Below are 25,658 nucleotides of genomic sequence, written 5' to 3'. Positions count from 1 at the left end.
AGACACATAAATGCCTAATTGTGCTTAATGGATTCAATGCAGAAGGAGATTTGAGAATCCAGCTCATCTATTAAACGAGTCCAGAAAAAATAAAAATGTTATTTCTCATTTAAGTGAGGGTTATTTTTTAAAAAAAATAAAACATCAGTGGACTTTTAGATATTTAGTTTTAGCTTCTAATACCATAGATAGCAATATACGTAACCCATATAAACAGAACCCTAACTTTTGTTGGGGAGCAACGGGGTAGGGGCACAATACTCAGGTAAAACCCAGAGCCCATTGCAGCACAGGTATGCACTTGACCACTGAACTGAATTCACAGCCTCCATCAACAACTTTTAAAGGATTGAAGCATCAGAAATAGTAAGAACCATTGTCCTAAAGCAGCCATCAGCATCTAGCAACGAAGTACTACTATTTAGATACCTAAAAACTTAACGAAGAGCTTAAATGTTAACTTTAACACTCCTGACCAAGAAGTTCTTTAGAGCTAAACAGCAATGCATATTGGTACTATGTATTACAAATGTACACATGAGAGACATACTTACAAATGGAATTGTAAAGATATATTTGGTCATTAGAAAATCTTCTAAGGCAAACGGGGGCAGCCATTTTTCTGATACATGAATATCTATTTCTACCAACTCTTATATCTAGTACAAAACAGTAATTTAATTGCTGAGGGTCACCACTAGCAACACAATTGCTACATTACACAGCAGGTGATGTGGCATGGGGACTACACTTTTCTTCCTGTCTTAGCTAGTGAAATGTAAGGTGCAATGCCTTTAACTGAGGTTACCATGAAAGTAGACATTAGCCATACCCTTGGCATAAAGCCATAGTGCTGGCCAAGGTTATGGTATCAGGTACTATTAAAAGTTGCTGACCACTAAATTCTCAGTTCAGTCATTTGGGCTTTCCTGTTATATCCAACGTTTAGTTAGAAGGGACATCAATTACATATTCCTTTGCATTCTAGGCTATTACACTGTGTTGGAATATAAAATGTCTCCTACAGGCTTGTAAGTTTAATGCTTTGTTTCTGTAGGTAGTGCTATTTTTGGAAGCTCTGGAAACTTTGGGAAATGGGACCCAGCTACAGTTAGTAAGTCAATGGGACCACGTCTCCATGTCTTTGAAGACTATAGATGATCCCCAATTTCTTCTTTTTCCCTGGCATGGGCTCCTGTTCTTGATATTCTGCCCTATCAAGGGACCAGAATCAGTAGGATCATGGGTGGAATGATGGCAATAGACAGGAGTTATGAAAGAGGATATAAAACCAATTGGCTTTCTAGTTATACTTTCATAGATTTTTGTTTCTGGTGGTGAGTAAGTACATAAAAACATATTTGATTGTGAGAATGTTAAATCCTATGTGAAGCCCCACAACTTCAGAATGGCTGTTCTAACAATATGAAAGTTTACTGAGATGAATTATCTGTGATGTTCATTTTATCTTTAACAATTTAACTTTAAAATACTCAAAAATCAATACAATTAAACGCAATCTAGCTTAACAAAGCACTCCATCTTCAACCGAAACATAAAACCATAGTTGTTAACTTATTATTGAAATTTTATCCCTCTTATCCACCATGGACACATCCAGAAGATGTCCATTCTGGACATGAAAGGCAATCTCCTTCACTGATCCCCAGGAAATCCATTTAATTTGCTTGCAACTCTAGAACAATGTTTACTAAAACATACCCCTCAAGTTGACGTTTTTAGCAGCACATACCATTGCATAGTATGTGGCAGGGGAAATGACACTGCTCTGTAGAATAGTTGGCACTAAGATCTAGATCGATCTTCTACCTCAGAGCTGCCTAATGCCATTGAGAATGTTGATTCACAAATGAGCAAGGCTCTGAGGGGGAATTCCAGGTACAAATTCCCAAGAATTCATAGGATGTTGCTCAATGTTTAACAAAACTGTATCTTGACAACTCTGACACATAGTAAGTCTCAAGGGAGAACATATGATGACACTTGAATGTGAAATATTCCCCCAAAGCTCATGTTTGTAAGACTTGTTTCCTAACAAAAACAAAAATTTTGAAAAGCTGGGCATGCTTTTTTAAAGGTGCAACCCTTTCATCTCAGCACCTGGGAGACAGAGGCAGATAGATCTCTGTGAGTTCAGGGCCAGCCTAGTCTGGGTTTCAGGATAGTCAGGACTGTAAAACAGAGAAACCGGAGGGGGAGGGGAGTGGAGAAAGAGAGGAGAGGCAGAGAGAGGATATACTTAGAGACAGAGACAAAGAGGAGAGAGGGGGAGAAAGAGGACCAAGGGGGAGAGAGAGGAGACTGACACTTGGTTCCTATGTACAAGTGAAGTCATGAGCAGAATTCCAACTTGGGGCCAGTATTCCCACATAAGACCTTACTTAAAAAAGCTTTAAAAAGATTTTAAGCACACACACACACACACACACACACACACAAAAATGGTGCCAAACACTGGGTAGACTGATACTAATGACATACAGAGGCACAGCTCCTTTAAGAGGCTTCCTTGGCTCAGTGCTAGATGCTAGCACTACTTTGTGGCAGTGTGAGTGTGGACCCAATAACTTCTCAGAGCTAGGGCAGTAACTGTGGCTCCCACCAACACCTCCACCTTGAAGCTAAGCTCTCAGGGAACCCGGGGTGGGGTAGGCAGCTGCCAATGCCATGTGCTAAGCTGAACCATGTCAGCAACTTATGGTCTAAGATTCATCTCATGTGATTAAAACTGGTTAGAGTGTGCTTTAAAAAAAAAAAAAAACACAGGCTATATTGTCTTTGCATTTTTTGGCTGCTAAGAGACACTGTAATAGGAAAGCTGCTGGATTAAACCAACCTAAATATTTCAAAAATATCTTGACTTCAAAATGGAGGTCAAAAGGTATGTTGCTTTGGAGGAGAGGCTTTGTTTTTATTTTCACAGGAAACGAGAGGCTGTAGATTCATTCCAGTTTAAAGATGATCAGGTTTGATCAAGGAAGATCCCCCCCTGAAAATCCTGACTATAGATATAAAGAAAAAAAAAAATCAAACAAACAAACAAAGGGAAAACTAGAAAACAACAGATATTCTACTTATTTAAACATAAAAAAAATCATCTTTGGCTAACTGTGTACAACATACAGTCTATACTTGTATTAATACAGACCTTTAAAAGTTTATGTATTTTCAGAACAAGGGGACCAGACACCAATGAAAATGGATGGCCCACATGATCTAGCATCTTAAAATGCCTATGTTATAGTCTCCTCAAAATTCTGCATCCAAAAGCTTCAAAGCTGCTGGCTGAGCTGGTCCAGCCTCACAAACTACTGCATCGAAGTCCTAACAATAATCCTGATTTTCTCAAGGTTCTCCCAAATACACCAGTGCCCAAAGACAAAAGGAAGTAGTCTATACAATCATGCCCACAGTCCTAAGAGACAGGGTATGGATGGGTTTGGGTTATTCAATGGATTATGGATGCTTGTCATTGTTTAGGGGGGTTGGTTACAAATTGTTACTGGTAATGATCAGGAAAAAAAAAATGAACAAAGGAGATTAGATTCAAGGATCTCATTCTGAAAAGAAAAGGGGGGAGATATAGAAATGATAGGATAAAAAGGTAGATTACTGAATCTACTTTTAAACTAAACAAAAAAAAAAAAAAAAAAAAAAAACTACTAGCCTTAAATATTTTACACTGGTGTGGATTTTGGTTTATTAATACAAATTTAAAGTTATTTTTGCTATACTATACGTAGGTTTCTACTCTTCTTTGGGGTACTGTGCTTATGCAACTCATTTAAAATGTAATGTATAATTAAAAATACAGGTTAGCAATTACTCATCTATAATAATGATAATCAAACTTGTCATATTAGGTATGTTTTCAAGGATAAACAGACATATTTAGATAGATGGTCTTCAAAGACCTATAGCACTTAAAATGTTTTAATAATGTAAGATAGCACCAATTTCAGAGAAGATAAGGGGCATCAAAGAAACTTCATATGGAGTTTGCTTTCCTTGTGGCAAAATCTAGTCATCTGTGGAAAGAAACTGCCCTTGCCTCAACTGTTGACAGTATACTGTCCAAACTGGACTAGCAAGACACAAAATAAGCTACTGCCAAACTTTGTTAAGGTAGGTCAGTCCTTCAAAATTCTCTGCTTCAGAAATGTCTGTCAGATATACCAGGCCTGTAAGTCAAAGTTGGATGCCCTAACATTACAGAAGAACCTAGGGTGACTGTCCAAGGAGCCAGATGTCTTACTGTTAGGTAACATTTCACCCTTCTGTGGTCTTTGAGGGAGTTGAAGACTATAGAGTCATAGATAAAGCTTTCCTTAGTTATGATAAAAGGTAAATTAGGTATAAAACTTTAGATTCACAAAGAATATTTTTTTTCTAAAATTTTCAAATAAAAATGGACTGGATATTGTAATTGTAGTTCTTATTAATAACTGTTTCCATTGTTTATAATTTTATTATGTTGAAATTAAAAACTTCCTTTTTAACTAGAGAAAAAAGGGGGAAAGTGGAATATTCCTTCACATTGTGTGAATATGTGTCACTTTGGGGATTGGGTTAATAAAGAAGCTGACTAGCCAATGGCTGGACAGAATGAGGTTAGGTGGAAGAACCAGACTAAGGACACTGGGAAGAAGAAGGATGGAGAGAGGGGTTGCCAGCAACACACAGAGAAGAAATAGGAGGCAAAGACAAAAAAGAGGTAACTCCACGTGGCAAAATGTAGATTAATATAAATGGGTTAATTTAAGTTGTAAGAGTTATCTAGTAATGTTGGCTGGTGGTGGCACGTGCCTTTGAGTTTGAGACCAACCTGGTATACAAGTTCCAGGACAGGCTTCAATGCAATACAGAGAAACCCTGTCTCGAATCCCCCCCCCCCCACTAAACCCCCAAAAAAGAGTTAGCTAGTAACAAGCCTGAGCTATTGGCGGAGCATTTCAAATTAATATTAAATGTTGATGTCAACTATTTGGCAACTTGTGGGCGGGAAAGAAAAATCCACCTACACATGAGGGTTCTGACTTCATCAATGGATTAATCTGACAAAATGGAAACTGGAGGAGGTGGAGCCTACTTGTAAGGAATAGGTCACTGGAAGCCTGCCTACGAAGGGTAGTTTCCCCTCGCCCCATCCTTTCCCTGTCAGCCTTGCTCTCATGAGTTCCCTGGGCTGAGGTTCTGTTTCACCACACACCCAGGAAAAAAGCAGGCAAGTGGGAACAGACTGAAACCTCTAAATTGGTAAACATAAATAAGCCCACCCTACCCTGTATGTTATCACTGAAAGGAAGCAACATTCTTACCTTCAGCATTTTTTTATTTGCTGTGTTCTTGCCACATTCTCTCCTTAGCTGTTCACTCATGGCTTGTAGCTCTCGGCCAAAATGGATCATTCTTTCTATGGCAGCCTGACTTCCTCCACACAACTGGCGTCTTAACTGACTGGAGTCAACTTCTATTAAGCAAAATAAACAACCATTTCACTACTTATTGAATAGAAAACAATGGGGAAAAAAAGTGAGAATATAATGTTTTTTTACATAACATTTTGTATAGTCTTTTTAAACTATTTTTTTTTAGTAGTTCATCTATACACAGATATATGTATATTCTTGAGACAAGTTTTTGTCAGGCTGGCCTTGGCTTCCCAAGGGCTGGGGTTACAGGTATTACCACCATGCCTGGATGCTAAACAGAGATTCAAAACAAATTTTATATGGAACTTTGTAATTCAAAGCTAAATTTTATCTGTCTCAAGAGTCTGGGATTCAACATTCAGTGCAGCCAAAAGGAGAGAACCTTTCAATGTTTGCATGGAACATTAAGTAGAACTCCCCAAAACTATAAGAAACGGAGGAAGGGAGGAAGGGAGGAAGGGAGGGAGGGAGGGAGGGAGGGAGGGAGGGAATGTGAAACACAGTAATTCCTTCTCAGGCTTTAACTGATAACAGATAAAAATAAAATGTTTTTGGAAGTTAAAACCCCAATAGAAACATTGATGATACTTTATCTTACTAATGAAAAACAAAACTAATTACACTTTATTAAGGAAAATGTTATTTAGAAGTATTTTATATTATATATTGTTGATTAATACTTAGTAATTGATAACACTGTACCCATAAATCATTACTAGTAACAGCACTCATATGATAATGAAGGGCTAGCATTTACAAAAAACTTGACATAATTAACTTTTCATAGATGAATTCATCTGCTCTTTACAATGACTTAGATATATTTTATCCATTTTACAGATGAAAAAACTGAGATACACAGCAATTAAGCATTCTGTCCAAGGTCAAGCAGCTAGTAAGTGGCAGTTGCAGCTTTCAAATCCAGGTAAATCTGGCTCTAGAACTCTTGCTTCTATCCGGTGTTTCCATTTCTACATACAGAGGGTCTTATTGGCAGCAAAGACAGATCAGGCTGTCCCTTAAACAACTTCAGCAATTCTTATCAAAAATATAATGAAATCTACTACTGAAGCAAATTCCACAAATGGTTTATAAGCTTTAATCATTTTTATTGTTTAAAGGGATGTCTGCTGACCATCTAACTCTACAGACATTAACAAGATAAAGTGAGGCGTTCAAATGCATGGCTAAGGCGTTGGTTTAAAGTGGGTGAAGTCACACGTAGGAATAGCACTATGCATGCCATATGCCTGCATTTAATGGATTTAAGAGATTCAATTTAGCTGAAATTTACGACACCATTTCTACCCATTGGTCTTTTAATGACTACCCTGGAAATGAGTATAAAAAAATGTTTTCTATCTCCAGCCTTCACCCCTGAGACAGTAAAGTATATAGGATATCACCAGACCTGAGCCAGCAAGGCTGGCTCCTCCCTCTCAGGAGCCCAAAGGTGCCTGCTCTCTCCAGACACCCATGCTCACAAAGAGTGTTAAGTGAGATGTTTCATCTTTGAAATCTGGTTAATGCTTAGCTGTGAATCAGTCCAAGTAAAAACATAACCTTGTAGCCACCATTTTTTTTTTTTTATTTAAAATGTAAGAAATATCACTGCAGACCCATTTCGGTGTCACAATCTTCCATTTCGTGGTCATGTTTAGAGCTACCATTTAGGAAACCATTGGATGAAGTTTCTCCAACTCCATTGGAGTAGTGATCTGTTTCCATGTCTACATCATTACTGAAAATGAAAAGAACAACCTAATTTTAGACATTAGTTTAGGATAAGTTACTACACAACTCTGTAGCCTATAAAAACTAATTTTCATAAAACGACAGCAATCTTCAAATGAGGTTAAATCTCCTATGTATCAAGCACACACATAACTGATCTTTAACAAACATGTGCACGAGTGTAGTGACTCTTATGACTTTATATTAACATGGAAAAATTATGCTTTGGCATAATACTTGGTTTGCAAACTCGGGTCTGTCCTTTCTTGTCCCCGAGTCTTCCTGAGACAACCCTCTCTCTCCACTGCCTCCAGTCACTTGTACATTTAATGGAGAAACAGGCCCAGAGAACCCAGTACACTGCTTCCCTGCCCTTGTTATTTGTTTGCTTTTAGACTCTGTATAAGTCGCTAACTTTTTCATGTCTACATCATTCCTGAAACTGTGCTTTTGGTCTCTGTCCTTGCTATTTAACTACTAAAAACACAATCAAACTAGGGAGCTTCCTGCTCCCTAGCTCTGAACAGCACTACTACTCCCCAGACCATTTTGTTGGCCAGTGGCTCTACAGGACTACGCCATCATCTCCACTTTCATTTTTATCTTAATGGGATCTGTGCTGCCCAGGCCTTGAACTTGCAACCCCCCTGCCTCCAACTTCTACGTAGCTGAAATCCCAGCTATTCACCACGATGGCTAGCTCAATAAGGCTTTATTTTTCAACAGGAGCCAGATGGTTTCTGGACAAGTTTTCATGTTTGCTCATCCTGTATTGTATCAACACCTTGTGCTACATACATACCCTTTCAGATCCACCCAGGCAAAGAGGCAATAAATACTTTAGTCTTATGATATCTCCTATGAAGAGTTAAGCAACACTTAACCCTGAAGTGGGTAACTGGTAAAAATTGAGGAAATGTGGGAAATGGGCATTTCTCATTGTAAAAGTAAAACATATTCATTTGTAGGAGAAGCAACAACAAAACAACAAAAATTCCAAACCCTAGTACAAATAACCCACTAGTTAACAGCTGAGGGTATGTGAGTAGAGGTGTGTATATACACATTACACACCAACACCCACCCCTGATTCCTGTGCAACAATTCTATAAGGTAAAGAAAGACCTGGGAGATGAGGCAAAGGATTCAGAACTAAAGAACATATTCATATAGAATATGAAAAGTCTGCTCATCAGAGAATCTCATCAAATAGGAAAATAAATTTTAAACTTGAAAATCTTAACTATCACAGTGTTTAATTATATAAGCTTTTAAGGATTTCGGATAATCTGATTTATTATTGGAGGCATTCATTTATTCACCCATCCACTCACATACATTTAAAAAAGACTTGAGGACACCAAGGATATTACACCACTCTTTAAGTGCACAGCTAACAGCTAGTTCATGTATGTCAGAGGGTGTCTCCAGCAGGCAGAGCTATGAAGAATATTAGTCTTAAGGAGCATGTGGTGAGAAGGTACAAAGCAAGAAAAAGGTCTATCTATGTTACCTACAGAGGTACCACCTGGCCTTGGGTCTTAAAGTCAGAACAGGAGTGAGTGGGTGGGGCATCTCAGACAGTGGGACGAGAGAAAAGCACAAGTTCCTAAGTCAGAATTCCTGGTAAGAACTTTTAGCTCTGCAACTTACTACCTAATTGGTGACCTTAAAAAACAGCATTTACTTTCTGATATTCAGCTATACATCTGTAAAATGGTTTAAACAGTTAATGTCATCTTTAGTGACTTCACAATATTGGTGCAAAGTAGTCATTACCCAAGTGCAAACACTTCTTACTGGTTAGCAGTTTAAAAAGCAGTTGCTAAGTTTGCCGTCTTTTCCTTCTCTACTGCTTAAGAGGATATTGCATTGTCAACCCTGCAGCTAAGCAAGAACAGGTTTACTGTGCAACTTCCTTTCAAGAAGGTAGCATCGAAGAGAAAACACCACATACCAAACAGCAATCTTACTGCCAAACAAAGGCAGAACGCTGACAACATAAAAATTCTATTTATAAGGCTCTAACTAACATTTATTTACATTTTCCACTCAGATTTTTTTCTAACAGGTCAACTTCACAGTAAGTGCCTCCTCAGCATTTCTTTTTCCTGTTGTTCTCGGGCTTTTGTGCCCACCCCAGTCCCCAGACCCTGTATCATATACCATTACCTTTTAAGATTTTTGTCATCTATACAATATTTCACATGAAAGATAACTCAGACATTTCATTCTCTAAATTTTCAAATATATTTTTAAAAAGACCCCTTTCTGCAGAATCATATTTGCTATACAGTTCCAGTTGGTTTTCCTTCAATAAGAAATTTAGAACACTGCTTGAAAACTCAATGGTTTTGATACTCGTTACAAGATCAAATTAGTATGAACCCGGTTCAAATGCTACGTCACTAGGCAGGATGAATGCACATAAATTTGCTCTTCAATACTTGCATTCAAGTGATTACATTGCATGGATTTTAAGAATGCATGAATGTTAAGTCTGAGTGTGTCAAGACCCAGAGAATATATATTATGTTCATTAAGATATCTCTTCTTTCTAATCTTACAAGACAGATAACACAGCAAGCAGCATATTTGATACCAAACAGGTCCTCAATATTATTGTCAAGCTAATGCCAAAGATTCTTATGTGAGCATCTCTACCACACTGTCCTTGGCAGGAGACAATGCACACAGCCCAACATCTGCTCTTATAACCTTCCTAGAGGGAAGAACATAGTAGGAAAAGGAAGAGCTAAGAAGAGCTCTGCACATAAGGAAGAGCTCTGCACCTACAGGAAATAGTCTCTATCCCATTATGCTCTGGGAGCTCATAACTGCAGGGTGGATCACAAAAGTTCTTCAAACATTATCAGTGAAAATGACATTTATGCCCTAGCCATTTCTATTAATACAAAAGTTACAGAAATCACTTTATTACCTGGTGAAGTTATTAACTTGCTGTGACCTTGACACATTGATACTGTTTAGTTCTGGTACATTCAAACTGGATAACTGGTGTTTACTATGGCAATATGATTGATGTGCTTTATTTGATATTACACCATTACTACAACTTTCAAAACCTGAGAAGAAAAAGATACCACATAGAAACAAACAACAATGTGATTAGGTTGCAAATAATACTTTTACATTTTACACTTCTACAATGTAGGCAAGCCAATGGGAAATTTAAATAGTTTTTTTTTTTTTTTTTTTTAAAGCTTGGTAGTGTATTAAGACTTCACTGTAAACTATTATTTCTAACAAATTTAATAACAAATCTCATTTAATCCCACAATCACTCATGAGGGTCCTACAATGTTTCTAACAAGGACAAATTATAACTAGGTTAATGATTTCATTGTAGTGCTAACATGGAGTATCCATACAAAAGCCTAGATGGTCCAGCCTATCTAGGCAATGTGGGATAGCCAATGCCTCCTAGGCTACAAATCTGGACAGTATGTTAATATACTACATGATATTAAAAAAAATCATAATATGGGGCTAGAGAGATGGCTCAGCTGTTCTAGATGTTCTTGCAGAAGACCTGGGTTCCAATACTAGCACCCACATGGTACTTCACAGCCATCTATAACTCCAGTTTCAGGGGATCCAACTCCTTCTTTTTGGCCTCTCCTGCCAATGCACATGTGTGGTGCACAAGCAAACGTATATGCAAGCAAAACACCCATAAAGAAATCAGAATACAATGACATATACTTGTATACTTTGGCACAGCAACATAATAATATCATGTGATTCTGTAATGCCTTTCTGCTCTATCAAGATCACATGAGGCTACTTTGCATAGCTTGTCATTGACAGAAATGTCATCATGTGGCATGTTATAATCATCTACTTTTACATATGAATGAACATATCAACTGTCTAATAATATTCAAGGTGTGGTAGCTAAAGATGCAGACATAAAAGTCTTGTCCTCATATGGGACAGTGAGTCAAAAAGCCTGAAGTAAAGCTGTACAGACCGTAGGAAAGAACAGAGGTGTTGACTTGAAGGGAAATAGAACTATCCCATCATCAGATCTGCTCCATAAAATTAAATATAGGCTTAGCAGGCTGATGAGCTGGTAGGATGGCAGATGAGGAGGAAAAATAAAAAAAGGGGGGGGGGGGAGAGCAGAATGTAGACAGGGTACATAAAGAATTTTCTAAAGAATTACAGGGTATGTGTATGGCTTTGGTGAATGAGCAGAATCCATCACACTGAAGCAGTGGATTTTATTAAAGAGCCTACAAGAATTCATCACTGAAATGACTTACATCACAGTATCAACTGGAAGACAAGGGGTCAAGTGCAAGTTTAAGATACTATCTTCTTAATTCAAAATGACCCAAGGGAGTTTACTAGAGTTGAAGATAGACTTACTATGAATGAAGAAATCAAACTGTTTAGAAAAGCTTTTCGCCAAGCCAACTATGTATCTTGATAACAAACTTAATTTCTGAAATTATGATATTTTCTGTGGAAATCATATATTTTAACTGCTTTCTACAGTAATGCTCTGTTAAGCAGGCAATGAAAGAGGTCTTCAGTTTTAGATTTCTAACCTGAGCCATCAACAGCCTGCCTTATCTGACCAAATTAAAGTACCACAAACCATGCAGTTCCATATACACAGGGTTTATTGCTTTAGCTAGATTTCTGCATTACAAGTTATATACAGTAGGTACATCATGTGTGAAGTCTAAATGTTCTTTTTACTTATCAAAGTTGATTGATACTCATGCTCTATGTAGCTTAAGGTTTTAGACATCATTGGCCTGAGAGGTTATTAACAATAATGACTAGTTTGTTTCTTTTAAGGAACCAAGTTTTAATAAGAAATGTTTATATATCTTAATATATCCTTTGTTTTAATATTCTTTTCAAAGGAACAATGTTTTATTTTTTTGTCTTTGTAAAGAAACTAAGTTTTATGTTAGTACTTATGCTCTGAGAAGTCTTTTGATTTAAAACCTTTTGGGGCTTATGAATGCTTTCAGCCCCAAGAAGGACAGAATAGCATTTGGGGTAGTGAAGTTTAGTACTTCATTGTAGAAATGTATACTTGAATAAAGGTATATGTAGCTACACAAACCACTCTTGTGGTTCAGGATATGCAGGCTGTGTGTATATTTAGTTTATTACATTAAATTATTATTGTACTTAGCTTAGATTAAGGATTAAAACTGCATTTAAAGAGCCAGTCTTTGTGAAACTTGTTGGTGCATCTTAACATTTCTAAATCAGTACCTGGGAAAATAGTACTAGTTTCATCTACTATAAGGAATAACTATAGTGAAGAATTAACAACAAAAATAAAGTTAAATACACAGAACTGAGAGTTCCTGTTGGGAAACAGAAAAGAATGAGGAGGATTAGAAAAAGATCTGTAGAAGTAATGGCAAGAAAGCCAGCAGAGCCGGAGAGTGAGTAGTAAGCAAGCTGAAAAAGAGACCGGGGGGGGGGGGTTTTAGGAATGAGTCAGGAGAGATAAGAAGCCAGCAAGCAGCAAGGCTTGGTAATTGGTGGCACAAAATAGTCAGACCATTTTAAATCAATGCTTTATTAAATATGATTATTTTCTCATTATTGTCAATGGGTTTAGTGACAACGCATTTTGAACAATGATATTTGTTAAGATCTATTAATAGTCTCAGGTACTTATACTTTTTGGTATTAATATCCTATATGCCTATTTTTTTTTTACATAAAACATGAGATTATATAGATAAAAATGAAAAAAAGGGACAATAAAATCTAGATTTTTAAAAACTTTTAGGACTCAAAATTGCATAAAGAGGAATAAAAGTTTGAAAGATTGTGTCTCACCAGAAAAATGTGCAGAACTGCTTTTGCCTGGTGCTAAACTGTGGATACTCATTCCATGGCTGGGACTCATGCTTGGACTGCTAAAAGGCCGAGGGCTGACGGGGTAACTGTCTTGAGATTTTGGACTTCGACCTCCCAAGCACCTCACTTCACTATCTGTACCATTCACCATTTCTATAAACTGACGTACTCTGAAAGAAAAAAAAAAAAAAAAGATAGTTTATTTAGGCATAATCATCAAATATGTATATAGCTACAAAATTAAAACAGACCTCATTTTAAAACTTAAGATCAGTATTTTCTTGGTATTATATCAAGTGAGTTATGTAAAAAGAGACACGTGTACCTGGAGAGGTACAAAGCACAGCCTTCTTCTGGTCTTTCCTTACCCTAGGCTGTATTACCAACCTCTTTGCCTTACAAACACTTCCTATTGCTTGGAAGGTTGAAATCCTGAGCACAGTAACATCCAGTTCTCTTTCTCTCTCTCTCTCTTTCTGATACAGGGTCTCACTTTGTAGTCCTGGCTGGTCTGGAACTTGTTATGTGCAGACCAGACTGGCCTTGAAGTCTCAGAGATCCACCTTATTCTGTCTTGTAAGTGCTGGATTAAAAGTATGTGCCCCATACCCCACACATGCAACTTTCTTAAACAACAAAATTCATTTAAAAAAAAATGTTAATGCCAAATCATGATGTCTATAACCCAGCGGGGAACAGATGATAATGCGACGTGGAAGTAAATCAAAGGGTGCAACGAGGAGAACCCTCAAAACAATAAGCACAGCTTTTACCCAGCAATTCTACTTTTAGGTTAACAATCAAAGAGTTGAAAGCCAGGACTTAAGTAGATACTCATATACTTATGTGCACAGCTGGCTTGACAGCAGTCAGCAGAATAAACAACACGCAGTGTGCATCCACACAATGGGATGACCTCCAGTCTTCAAAATTAACGAAAATTTGGCTACATACTACAATACAGACAAAACTCAAGGACATTATGCTAAGTGACTAAGCAGGTCACAAAACCATCAATACTGTATATGAGGGCTCTGGGCAAGCAAGCAAGGGAGAAGCTACTGTTCAATGGGCAAGATGCACAAAAGTGTAAGTATACTTAAACACGTAAGAATGGGTAAAACAGTAAATTTTATGTATATTTACCGGAACTTTTCAATATATCCACAGAGTTACTCAGCTACCTTGTAGGAGAAAACTGAGATTACTGCCTCCTAAGATAACAGTAAGCAAAATTTCTTTGTACTTAGAATCATAACACCAAATGCTCTCTGCATTTGTTCACACATGCTAAGTACCTGCTGCTTTGCCACTCAGCTGCACATCCTCAGTTCCAGTTTAAAAAAAAAATTATTTAAATGTGCTATATTATAAAGGTATATGTAAATATCAGAAACAAAGCAAAACAAAATCAAAACCACAAATCATGAAAATAGTTTTAACTACTTAAGATGTTTTACCATAAAATAACATTTTACTAAAACTCACTTTAATGTGAAAAGGAGATTGGGATTTCTTTCAAGTAAACTTGGGTATAACTGTTGTGTTGTTTCAATGGCTTCTCCCATTCGTCCTGCTAACACCAACTTCTGAATTCCTATTCAGAAAAGAAAGTAAGATATCAACTCTACAAAAGAGACAGACAACCTTAAATTGCTCCAGAAAAAAAATTAACAGTGAAAACCTCTAAAATAATTATTGTTAAGCTTTCTTTTCCTAAGCAAACTTTGAAATTTAGATTACAGAATCCAAGAAAAAATTTTCAGACATTAAAAATTAGAAAAACAAGTCTCTTCAGAGACTAAAATAGCATGAGTGAGTATGTAAGTGTAGGAAAACATCCACTGAGCAGTATTAGATTTTCAAACAGTAAGATCTAAAAGAAATGACACTAAAAATGTCTTATTGAACCTTATGACTCAGGACTAGAACACCAGCCTTTGAAAAGGTCAGAGCTTTACTAATAAATTAGACACTGAGGAAGTAGAAAGCTCGAGAAAGGTGACCTCTTCTGTGGGACAGAGCGTACTGAGGAGGTGAGACAGACCAGCATAATGTACTACAGTGCGCTGCAACTGGTGCCACTCTGGCCATGGACCTTAAGAGGTCCTCTCACCCATCAGTGTTACCTGTTTGCTCTGCTTCATCTTTCTACTGCCCATCGGCTGGGACCTCCTCCGATGGCTAACTTACATCCACTGCCAGTCTAGTCTGCTGCACCCTAGTTAAACAGCACCAGTATGGACCAGCACAAGGCTCTAAGCAATGAATACTTACGGCCAACACTACTTTAAATTTAGGTAGCAATTTAAATTTCTTTCAAAGAAAAAAAAAATACATACTATCTCCACTAACTCATCACAACTGGAACCAAAACAGAAAAAAACAAAACAAAACAAAAAACAAACAAACAAACAAAAAAAAACATTATTTCATATACTTTCTCCACTACCTCATCAAGACTGGTTCCAAAACAACATAAGAAAACTTAGTATCAAAAGTTTCCTATTTCTTACAGCTTAAGAAGGTTGTCCCACCCCACCTTCTACCCACCAGGGGCTGACACAATACCCAGAGCATCAGGCTCTATCATTGACCTCAATTCCAACCCACAGGAAAGCAGTTTTTTAATGGAAACATGAGAAAGGCATTTATTTCTTTCCAAAGTTCTACAAAATTATCTCTGTATTTGAAACTCTAGTGCATTGGTATTTTTTCCAATAATGTCAGGTCCACTGGGACTGGAGTTACAGATAGTTGTGAGCTGCCATGTGGGTGCTGGGAATTGAACCTTTGGAAGTAAACCCTGGTTCCCTAGAAAAGCAGTCAGTGCTCTTACCTGCTGAGCCATCTCTCCAGCCCTAGTGTAAATTTTTAAATGTTTTCGAAACTGTCAATGAATGTGGCGCAAGGATGAGGCAGGCTCAAGGTTAGCCTGCACTACACGAGACACTGTCTCAGACAAAAGAGCTCCCCATTCCTGGCACAAAATAAAAACACTTACAAAATCGACCCACAAAGTCAATGAAAATAAATCTGGAGGCAGTCACTTCTGAACAATATATTCAGGAAATTTTTAAGAAGAAAAATTTTCTATAAGTTAAAGCAAACCAAACATAATTTAAAAACAAGTATTCATCATGTACCAAGGTGTTCTTACTTTGTCTATTCTTAATGGATGCTAATTCTTCTAGAACAGTCTGGTCTGTAGATCTGGCAAAAGCCTCTGCTGTGGCACAGTACCCATGGTGGACTAAATATGATGAAACCATTCTGAAAAGAAAAAGAGGAAAACACATCTTTTAGTCAACAGAATCATGCATCAGATGACGACAAGCTTTGTTAACAAAGTCTAACCTGCTATTACAAAAATCAATCTATTTCCCTGAAGCCAGGCTCTACAACTTTCAACTTTAAAATAAGTCATGAATAGCCCCCTCCCCCCAAAAAAAACTGAAATAAGGTCAAAGGCATCAAATCATCTTTAAAAAAAAAAAAAAAATTCTTAGATCCCTATTACCCCCTGGTTCCTCATTCATTTTCCTATTATTCAATCCTACTAATCATGATTTCTACCTCACCTTAATTATAGATATCTCAAAGCATGTTAGCTATGTATAAATCACCCAATTTTGAGATAACTGATCAACAGTTGGTGTTCTAGAGTTCCAACTACTTTCTGTGTTCATCAGTCCGGTGAGATGGGATCTCAAAGCGTGAGGAGAGACACTGATGTTAGCCCAGAGAGAGAAGTGCCCAGAATTAAAACCCACTATAGAACAACTGAATAATGAGGAATCAGTCTTGCAGCCAATTTGGTTTTTAACAGAAAAGTATGCATTATTTACAGACAGTGATACATTTCTAAGACAACAATCTTACGTTTTAAAAAGCCCTAAGTGGTTAGAATAGTTAGCCAAACTGGTAATCCAACAAAAATCTGTTACCTCCAACCACTATCTTCTCTAAACAAACCCAAAAAGTTTTTCTTTGAATTTTAAACTCTCTTGACATTTGGACAGATGTACAGTTGACTGTCATAGGAATTGAATTTTCCTGCCGGTTCTTATGAAATTTTACTAAAAAACTCTTCCTAGTAACAGATTTAACACTTACTTTCTTCTCTGCTGCTGGCCATCCTCCATTATTATTAATGAATTCAATGTATTTATGCTGCACTTGGGCTAACTCCACAGTCATTTGCTCCTTGGTCTTCATTCCCTTTCTTATCCTAAGTGTGTCTAATGGTAACTTATAAGAAATAGCATTAAAAATCGTTACTAAGGCTTTTTTTTTGTTTTTAAAATTACATTATTTAATGAGTGTGCATGTACACCCATACAATGGCACACATGGAGGTCAGAGGACAACTGGTTCTCTCTTCTAGTATGTGGGTCCCAGTAACAGAACTCAGGTGAAAAGGCTTGATGGCACAAGCCATCTTTGATGCCCCAGTTATTAAACATAAATTTAGTTTTTGAAGCCTTTTAGGTAGAGAACTACAGTGAGTCTCCCTGAATTTAAAAGCTAAATACAAAGCAAAGAAGGGGCTCACTCCAATAACTAGAGCCACCCTACTAACACTCTCACTGAGAGTGCAACTCACACAACTCATACTGGGAAACAGTGTATGCAGTCTGCCTATACTCCCATACATCTCCACATAGAGAATACGCACGAAACAGCCATTCTTTTTTCTCCATGTGTATCTGAACCACTGATGAAAAAGGCGCTCAAGGTCTTGTCCCTAAATCACAGAACTCTAAACATAAAATCTAGACTTACCTCTAGACTTATCTTTTATCAACATTTCTAAAAATCTGACTGTATAATCTACAGAATTCACTCAGTCATATTACTAATATTAACAAAGGAATTAACTACCTTTATAATCAAATGTCACTATTTCCTCCATCCAGTTAAGTCAGAAACACAATTCTGTAGGTGCTTAACACTATTTTATTTCAACAGACAAACTACTTTTTGAGAGATTAAAATACAATTAGTACATACAAATGATCAGGATTTAAACTAGACTTCAAAACATACATCTTTGAACAACAACAACAACAAAAGAATAGTTTGTTATGAGCAGTTTTCCCACCACCTGGTCCCGCCACGTCAGTCCCAAATGACACACAGAAACACTGTATTAGATATAATGCTGTTGGACAGTTACTAGCATTTCTTATTGGCTAGCTCTGTCTTAAATATTAACCCAGTTATATCAATCTAAGTGCTTCCATGTGGTCTTATCTTACCAGAGAGAGGGTCTGGACCTCTTTACTCTCAAGTCTGTACGTCTTGAATCTCTCTACTACATCTCCCAGAATCCTCCTTGTCTCCTAGTTCCGCCTATCTTGCTTTTCTATTGGCCAACAATAATTTGCCTTATAAACAATGTTTAAATTTGTACATTCAAAATTCCTTGCACTTACTTTTGTATCATGGTCTGCCATTCTCCTTCTCGATCCCCAATGGGAAACCGGTCTATCTGGGCCTGTATTTTGGTTCTCCATTCTCTCATGTAGTCTTCTATATCAAATACAAAAGGATGTTGCCCAAAATTGGCATCAACCACTTCTCCTGGTGTCTGAAGCCCCACAGTAGGATACAAATTTGGCTGTAAGACAACACATTTCTTTAAATATCTATTGACTGCACATTATCTTTGCAATGCAAGAATAGAACCATAAATTTATTTCATGAATACTTTTGAATCTCAATTAAAATATTAGTGGAAGGCAACTAAAAACAGAACATTATCTGTTGAATAAACTTTTCTCAATTCTAATCATCAAACAACTAAGACATGCACATGAATGAGTCTGAGACCATGTTGCATAGTCCAAGTGGCACTGTATTTCTAATACATGAAAAACCTAATCTATAATCTTAATGTCATATTAGTTACAAAGCTTTAAAATTCACATAATTCAGGCTTATCCCAGCCTTTCTATAAGCTACATGTCTACAAAATGTACATTACAGCTAGTTCACAGAAAATGCCATTTACAATTGACTACAATCATTAACAGCACACTTGGAAGCCCTGCCTTTATAAAGACAGTGGTAGAAACTTGCTCTAAGGAAGACATAGTATTATCATGGGGATTTTTTTCTTTCCTTTTTAAAAAAACATGGAATGTTTTGTGGAATTTGCATGTCATCCTTCCACAGGGGCCATGCTAATCTCTTTATCATTCCAATTTTAGGAGATTCTTAATTCAAAATAAAACTTCAAATGTACAATTTCAAAGGAAGAGGAGATAAATATGAATATTCAAACTGAAATGTACTAAAATATACCCTAAGATTTTAAACTGGAAAAAAAAAAAAAAAAAACCCAATGAAAGAAGTAGCTTCTTTTGCTGTCATTAATCCACTAAAAAAGAGACCACATATTGAGTGTTCATTAAATGCCATGCCCACTCATTAGAATCACCTGTGAGATGCTTGTTGCCATTTCACAGATGTACAAGTTAAATGACTTGCCCAGGGTCGCTCTACTACCAACAAAGATAGAACACAGGCTAATACCAGATCAAGTTCCATCTTTATTCCTGTGACTCCAAACCCTCCCATGCCTTTAGTACTTGGATTTGTGCCTTATTTGGGTATCACAAGTATTTTCACAACCAAACAAGGTAAAAATTAAAAGACGATAACAGGAGTGTAATAAGGAATTACAGCAGATTGTATATTTAAAGATAACTGTTCAACAAGTAACACAAACCAGAAACAAAATAGTATGTCAAAATAAATATGAAGTCTTATTATATTATTAAGACATATAGTAAGACAAAGTATTGATTCTTTCGGTAGAGAGATGTGGTTATGTATGTTATACTTTATTAAGACAAGAGTCTCGGCTGCTTTGAATTCATGACACTTTTCCTGCCTCAGCCTTCGAGGTGCTAAGATTACAGGTGTGATCCGTCATACCTAGTTTTTAACTTTTAATAACCAGAAGAAATTTAAAAATTTAAACCTTAAGCAGGCCAGACACTCAATACAGACTTTTCATTTTACTAGAAAACTTAAGACTCAAACAAAACCTGAGAACCAATCCAATAGCATAGCTTGTTAATGGCATCACTTAAAAGAAAGAAATACTGTCTCTTTACTTCTAACATGGCAAATTTTTCACTAAGACCATTACAGAATTGTTAGATAGTTTTCAAACAAAAACATGTTAAGGGGACCACAGACAATGAAGACATCAGTGGAGGGCAAGGCAATTCTGTAATTTCAGGACAAAAACTACAAGCTTAAGGAAACTGATTTACCATGCAGTCACATAAGCATTTAGAAAATAGATGGGCACAAAATTCCTTCTTCAAAAACTGTCATCCATGCCCAGCGAGACAACAATTTTATGTCTTTTTCAGAATAGAAAAACTATTTCTATTACTGAACATATTGAAATTCATGTTTACCTGAAGTTTTGTTATATTTTAAACATTTCTTCCCCTGCCCAAGAGAACAGATTTCAAGTCAGCTTGTAGCCCTGGAAGTATCGTTTTAAATGAGAACAGGACTAGAGTGATGGCTTAGCAGGTAAAAGCACTTCCTGCCCTTGTAGAGGACCTAGGTCTGGTTCCCGCAAGCAACATGGCAGCCCACAACTGCCTGTAACTCCAGATCCAAAAGATCGTATATGCCCTACACTAAGCATGCATGTGATATGGAGATAGACATGTTGGTAAAACATGAATACATATAAAATTAAAAATAAATTTTTAATGAGAACAAAAGGAGTATGTACTTGATTCCAAACTGAATTAGTTTGTTTAAAACTAAAGATATTTCTCTAACAGATGTGAATTGAAGAAGAAAAAAAATTTTTAAATGTAAGGTTTAAGAGTAACACTCCGGAGGCTGGGAAAGGATCATCATAGGCCCCAGTCCAGCTGGGACTACAGAGTGAGACACTGTCTCAAGCAAACAAAAGATGTAAAGTTGTCAGAGCTATCTGAACACACTATGATCAATGACTGGAACAACAGAGTCAAGGAAAAATAAGACTTTTTGCCAATGTACACCCTCAGGATTCAGTGATCCAACTAACTCAAAAGAAACTATAGATAAGGAATATTTAAATATTTTCTGTAATCCCTTTAAGGTAAAGACTAGCTTTCCCCCCGTAGATAAGTGAAGAACACCATGCAGACCTCTAGAGACACAATAAAGAAAACCATAACTACCTTGCTCACTAATAAAGTTGCCGTTGTTTCACTATAAAAAACATGTATGCCTAAAACCAGGTATGCCTTTGTAAAATGATCACTACTGCACTGCCCAACAATGAGCCAAAGAGAACCACTACAGCCCAGCCCACCCAATGATGGGGTTTCACATGCTTAGAGCCTCAGCAAGCAATGCTCAGCAACAAAACCCTCTAACAAGTTCCAAGTGAATATTGGGAGTCTTTTTATGACAGACTCTGCAATAGTTAAGGATGCCAACATCTTACCTACTAGAATTTACCTTCAATCAACTTCTGGGAGATAGCTCAGGGGGTAAGAGAACTTGTGAAATCAAGAGAAACTATAGAGTTCAAGTCCCCAGCACCCACGTAATAGCTGGTCATGGCTGCGTGTGCCTGTAGACAGTGCTGGGGGCAGAGATGGGTGGACCGCAGGCAGAAGCTCACTGGCTGGGAAAGTGAGGTTTAGGCTCAGTGAGAGACACAGAGGAAGACCCTGACCTTCTCTCCCTTAGGCCTCATCACGCGCATGTGTGTGCCACTCCACCACCTATGTGACCCCTCCCTCACAAAATAATTTGCACCTGTGTACTTTCCCCGCCCTGCTTGTCACAGCATAAATGTTCGCAAATTCCCTCAACTTACACACTTGCTTACTGAAGAATATGGTCCCTATTGTATTATATCAACTTTTCCCCAAGTGCTGGGACTAAAGACATGTGCCACCACTGCCCGATTATCAACTTTTGTTTGTTTCCTAGTGACTCATTTAACAGCAAAACAATAGTTACTTTGTTTATTTCACTTAATGTTTTTTTTTCCTACTCACCCTTTTCACCAGCAGTTACTGCCCTATTCTCTACTCCCTATTATAATCAAGGGTCTCCAAAGTCACGCGTAGTCTCTTCCTATTCCTTTCTTAAATTCATTCCTACCAGACTTTCTACTCTGCTAAAACTTCCTTGTCAGCGTCACCAGGAACCTCTACTCTACTGGGTTCCTACACAACAGGATAGATACATCATAGCATTGATGCAGTTAATGATTCCTGTGACTGTCTGAATGACACTGTCCCTTCTGGGCTTGGGCATCTGAATGTTTGGTTCCCAGCTGGTGATGTTGTTTAGAGAAGTTTAGGAGGAAGTATGCTAGTGGGGCAAGCTTTCAGAGCTCATAATCTCTCTTCCAAGTTCTCATGCTTCATGCCTGTGGTTGAGGATGTGATTTCTCTGCCTCCTGCTCCTGTCATCATGTCTGTTGCCAGGACTCTTAGGAACGTAAGTCAAAACAAATTCTTCTACAAGTCACCTTTGGTGGTGATGTTTCACCGTCTTAGCAACAGGAAAATAGCCTCCTTGGTTCCTATTTTTGTCAGACTTTCAATGTCAATTCACTGTGTTCCTTACCTCACCGACTACTTCTCAATTTCTCTTTGGTAATTTCTTATTTTCTCAAAAACTTACCATGACCTAGAAATCCATCTGATTCTCTTCTGGGTCAACATATACTTACATGTTCACAACCAGTTTTAAGACTTTTGACACCTAAATGCCAAATGGTCCCCAAGTTTACTGCAAATAATTGTCTTTAATTCCAGCTTGTAACCTCAACTGTATACTTGATCATATTTGACTTTTACACCAAACTAAATTACTCACCCTGCCCCCAAAATGTTCTAATAAATCCAGATGTGATGTCTACTAGGAAGGCTATGGCAGAAGGACTACTGCTTAAGCAATTGCACAGATGGAACAACGTGGGAGACCACCTGTCCTAAAACAATGAGCAAACAGAAACTGTTCTTATCACTAAGCAGTCCTATCTCCACCACTCACCCTCTCAGTCCCTCAGGCCTACTATCTTACAGTCAAGTCCCCTTTCTTTTGTAAAGATGATGATGAGTTTTGCTTTGTTTTTTGAGACAGGGTTTCTCTGTATTGCCTTGGAGCCTATTCTGGACCAGGCTGTAGACTAGGCTGGCTCCGAACTCACAGAGATCCGCCTGCCTCTGCCTCCTGAGTGCTGGGATTAAAGGTGTGCACACCAACACCTGGCTAAAGATTACGAGTGTGTACCAGATTACAGAGTCCAGAAAAGGGTGTCAGACCCCCTGGAGCTACAGTTACAGATAGTTATCAGCTGCTTGACATGCTGAAAATTGAACCCTGGTTCTCTGCAAGAACACTGTGTGTTCTTGGTTGATGAGCAATCTCGTTAATCCCAAATCCTGTCTTGGACTCTACCTGACCACTTTCCTCCTCGCTGTCTGAAATACTCCTACCCTACATATCCACAGGCTTACTCTGTTGAAACTTTCCACTCAAGCTCCACTATAAGCAATGGTCAGCTTCTACAATTCTGTCTAGCCTTTAGCATGTCCTATTTCTCTCCAAAGTACATAAACTCCTTTAAAATGTCCCAATTCACTACTTTTCATGTGCTTACTCTAATTTCCTTACCTTAGTCACTGATCTCAAAACCCAACTCCAGAAATTCTTACTGGCTGCCAAATGACCCTAAAAGCACAAAAGCTGACAGAGCAGGTCTCCAATATACCTCAGGTGAAGGGACAGTTACAACTGTACAACCCTCTGCTGGCATGCTCAAACATTAAAAAAAAAAGCAGTTTTAGGGCTAGGGGCATAGCCCAATGTAAAGGGGTGCTTATTACAAAGGAGACCACAGGTGTAATCCACAAACAATCAAAAAGGGTATCTTGAATAATCTTATGTTGGACAATGGGATGCCATGCAATTTGGAGTTAATTTCTGATGCTCCAGAGTGCCTAGAGAAGGGCCCTCTATTTAATGCATAGCACGTGCACAGAGTATGAATGAGACTTCTCTACATTTCTACTTTTAGATTCCTGTACTTCTTTCAGTTAAAAATGAAAATACATCTTTCAAAAAGTTATGTCTTACCGGTAAGTCGGTGAAAGCAATACCTAAAAAGAAAAAAGAAAGGTATTAATTGCTTTTTTCAAAGGCAGGTAACAACAAAAAATTGAATATCTAACTAAAACAAAGGGAGAGAATAGCAAAGGAAGAAAAGTGAAAGAAAAGCTTAATTTTTTTCAATAACACTAATGTCTACCTGGGTGGATGCTGTCCTACTAGAGATCATCAGTCCCACTGAATACACACATACTGTATTTCCTGAATACTGGCATTAACTCCAGAGTTTTAAAATAATCTTAGACAGACAAACCTTCAGAGGTATATGAGTGAGAACACTGGTTCCAACAGTGTCAGATTTGATTGTTTCACACACAAGCTGTATTATCCACCTTAACACTTAATGCTTGTCTAGATTTAGCTTTTACAAAAGTTTCTGTTGGAGCTCAGCATTACAGTGCACGCCTGCAACTCTAGCATTCAGAAGACAGAGGCAAGACGATCAGTTCAGGGTCAGCCTTAGCGACACAGCAAATTCAAACTCAGCTTGTGGTTTCCAAAAAGCAAAAATAGAAAGCACTCTGAGTGAAAGGAACAGACATTTTCTGTTTAAAAAAAAAAAAAAAAAAAAAAAAAAGTGAACAAAAGCAAGTATAGTACTTATTTTTAAAACAAAACATGGTTTCCTGACAGGACATAATAGTAATGCATGCCTGTTATCCTAGCATTCAGGAAACTGAAGCCAGCGGGCTACATGCTGAAACCCCAAGGAACAGAACAAAATAAACGAATCCATTCCTTTTTGAAGGATGGAGAGTACTCCTGGAAGCCTCAACAGGAGTTTCAACACACATAGCCATGTGTAAACACAAATGGAACCCTGGTAATGGCATACGTATACTGGCATGCTTAACTACAAAGAATACTACAAATGAGGCAAGTATTTCTGTAGTATCTCACTGCCTGTGTTAAAAAGACTGACTCTCGAGTAAGGGTCAATGCAACTGTCTAGTCACACACTGGAACAAACAACCAGCCTAGCACCAGCACCTCTCCTGTTGTGAAAAGCATCTCAAGCATAAGAGCATCTAGTACTGTGTGCTGTGAAAACAGCAAACCCACCCAATGATAAACTATCTGACTCTACTTACTAAAATAGCCCAGTTAAAAGACAGTGAATATAAGTAACACAGGCTGGGCAACTCTAAGCTGAAAATCCAAACTTTAAAACCAGTGATGCTATCTGTTGGTATCCAATTCTACCTCAACACACACATTTAACCATATTCAAAATACAAGCATACTAAAAGTAGTCATAAAATTACTTTAAAGTTGTGTGTGTAAGGCACATATATATGACACCTGAATGAATTTCCTGTGTATACTGGGTTCCATCCCAAAGTTACCTCATTTTATACAGACAAACATGCACATAAATATCCTATAGTCCAAAATCTGAATGTTTCTGGTCCCCAGAACTTCACATAAAAGATATTTAACTTGTGA

General features: G+C 37.6%; 1 protein-coding gene and 1 non-coding gene across 2 annotated transcripts in view; both read right to left on the bottom strand.

Moving 5' to 3' along the window:
• The window catches only part of Ranbp9 (RAN binding protein 9), a 74,536-nt gene that overhangs the window by 8,783 nt on the left and 40,095 nt on the right, over nucleotides 1-25,658 (bottom strand). The window contains exons 5-12 of the mRNA XM_051194358.1: nucleotides 24,180-24,202; nucleotides 18,488-18,672; nucleotides 16,210-16,322; nucleotides 14,538-14,646; nucleotides 13,029-13,219; nucleotides 10,129-10,273; nucleotides 7,073-7,194; nucleotides 5,340-5,491 (exon numbers count right to left, since the gene is read on the bottom strand). Coding sequence (XP_051050315.1) covers nucleotides 5,340-5,491; nucleotides 7,073-7,194; nucleotides 10,129-10,273; nucleotides 13,029-13,219; nucleotides 14,538-14,646; nucleotides 16,210-16,322; nucleotides 18,488-18,672; nucleotides 24,180-24,202 — 1,040 coding nt within the window. The remainder of the gene's footprint in view (nucleotides 1-5,339; nucleotides 5,492-7,072; nucleotides 7,195-10,128; nucleotides 10,274-13,028; nucleotides 13,220-14,537; nucleotides 14,647-16,209; nucleotides 16,323-18,487; nucleotides 18,673-24,179; nucleotides 24,203-25,658) is intronic.
• Nucleotides 19,184-19,287, bottom strand: LOC127229438 (U6 spliceosomal RNA). The gene has a single exon (XR_007835132.1). It is a non-coding gene; the product is annotated as a U6 spliceosomal RNA (small nuclear RNA).

The sequence above is a fragment of the Phodopus roborovskii genome, unplaced genomic scaffold (genome assembly GCF_943737965.1).
Source record: "Phodopus roborovskii unplaced genomic scaffold, PHOROB, whole genome shotgun sequence".
NCBI classification, from domain to species: Eukaryota; Metazoa; Chordata; class Mammalia; order Rodentia; family Cricetidae; genus Phodopus; species Phodopus roborovskii.
The sequence above is the reverse complement of the archived record's forward strand: the minus strand, read 5'-3'. Positions and strand labels throughout refer to the sequence as shown.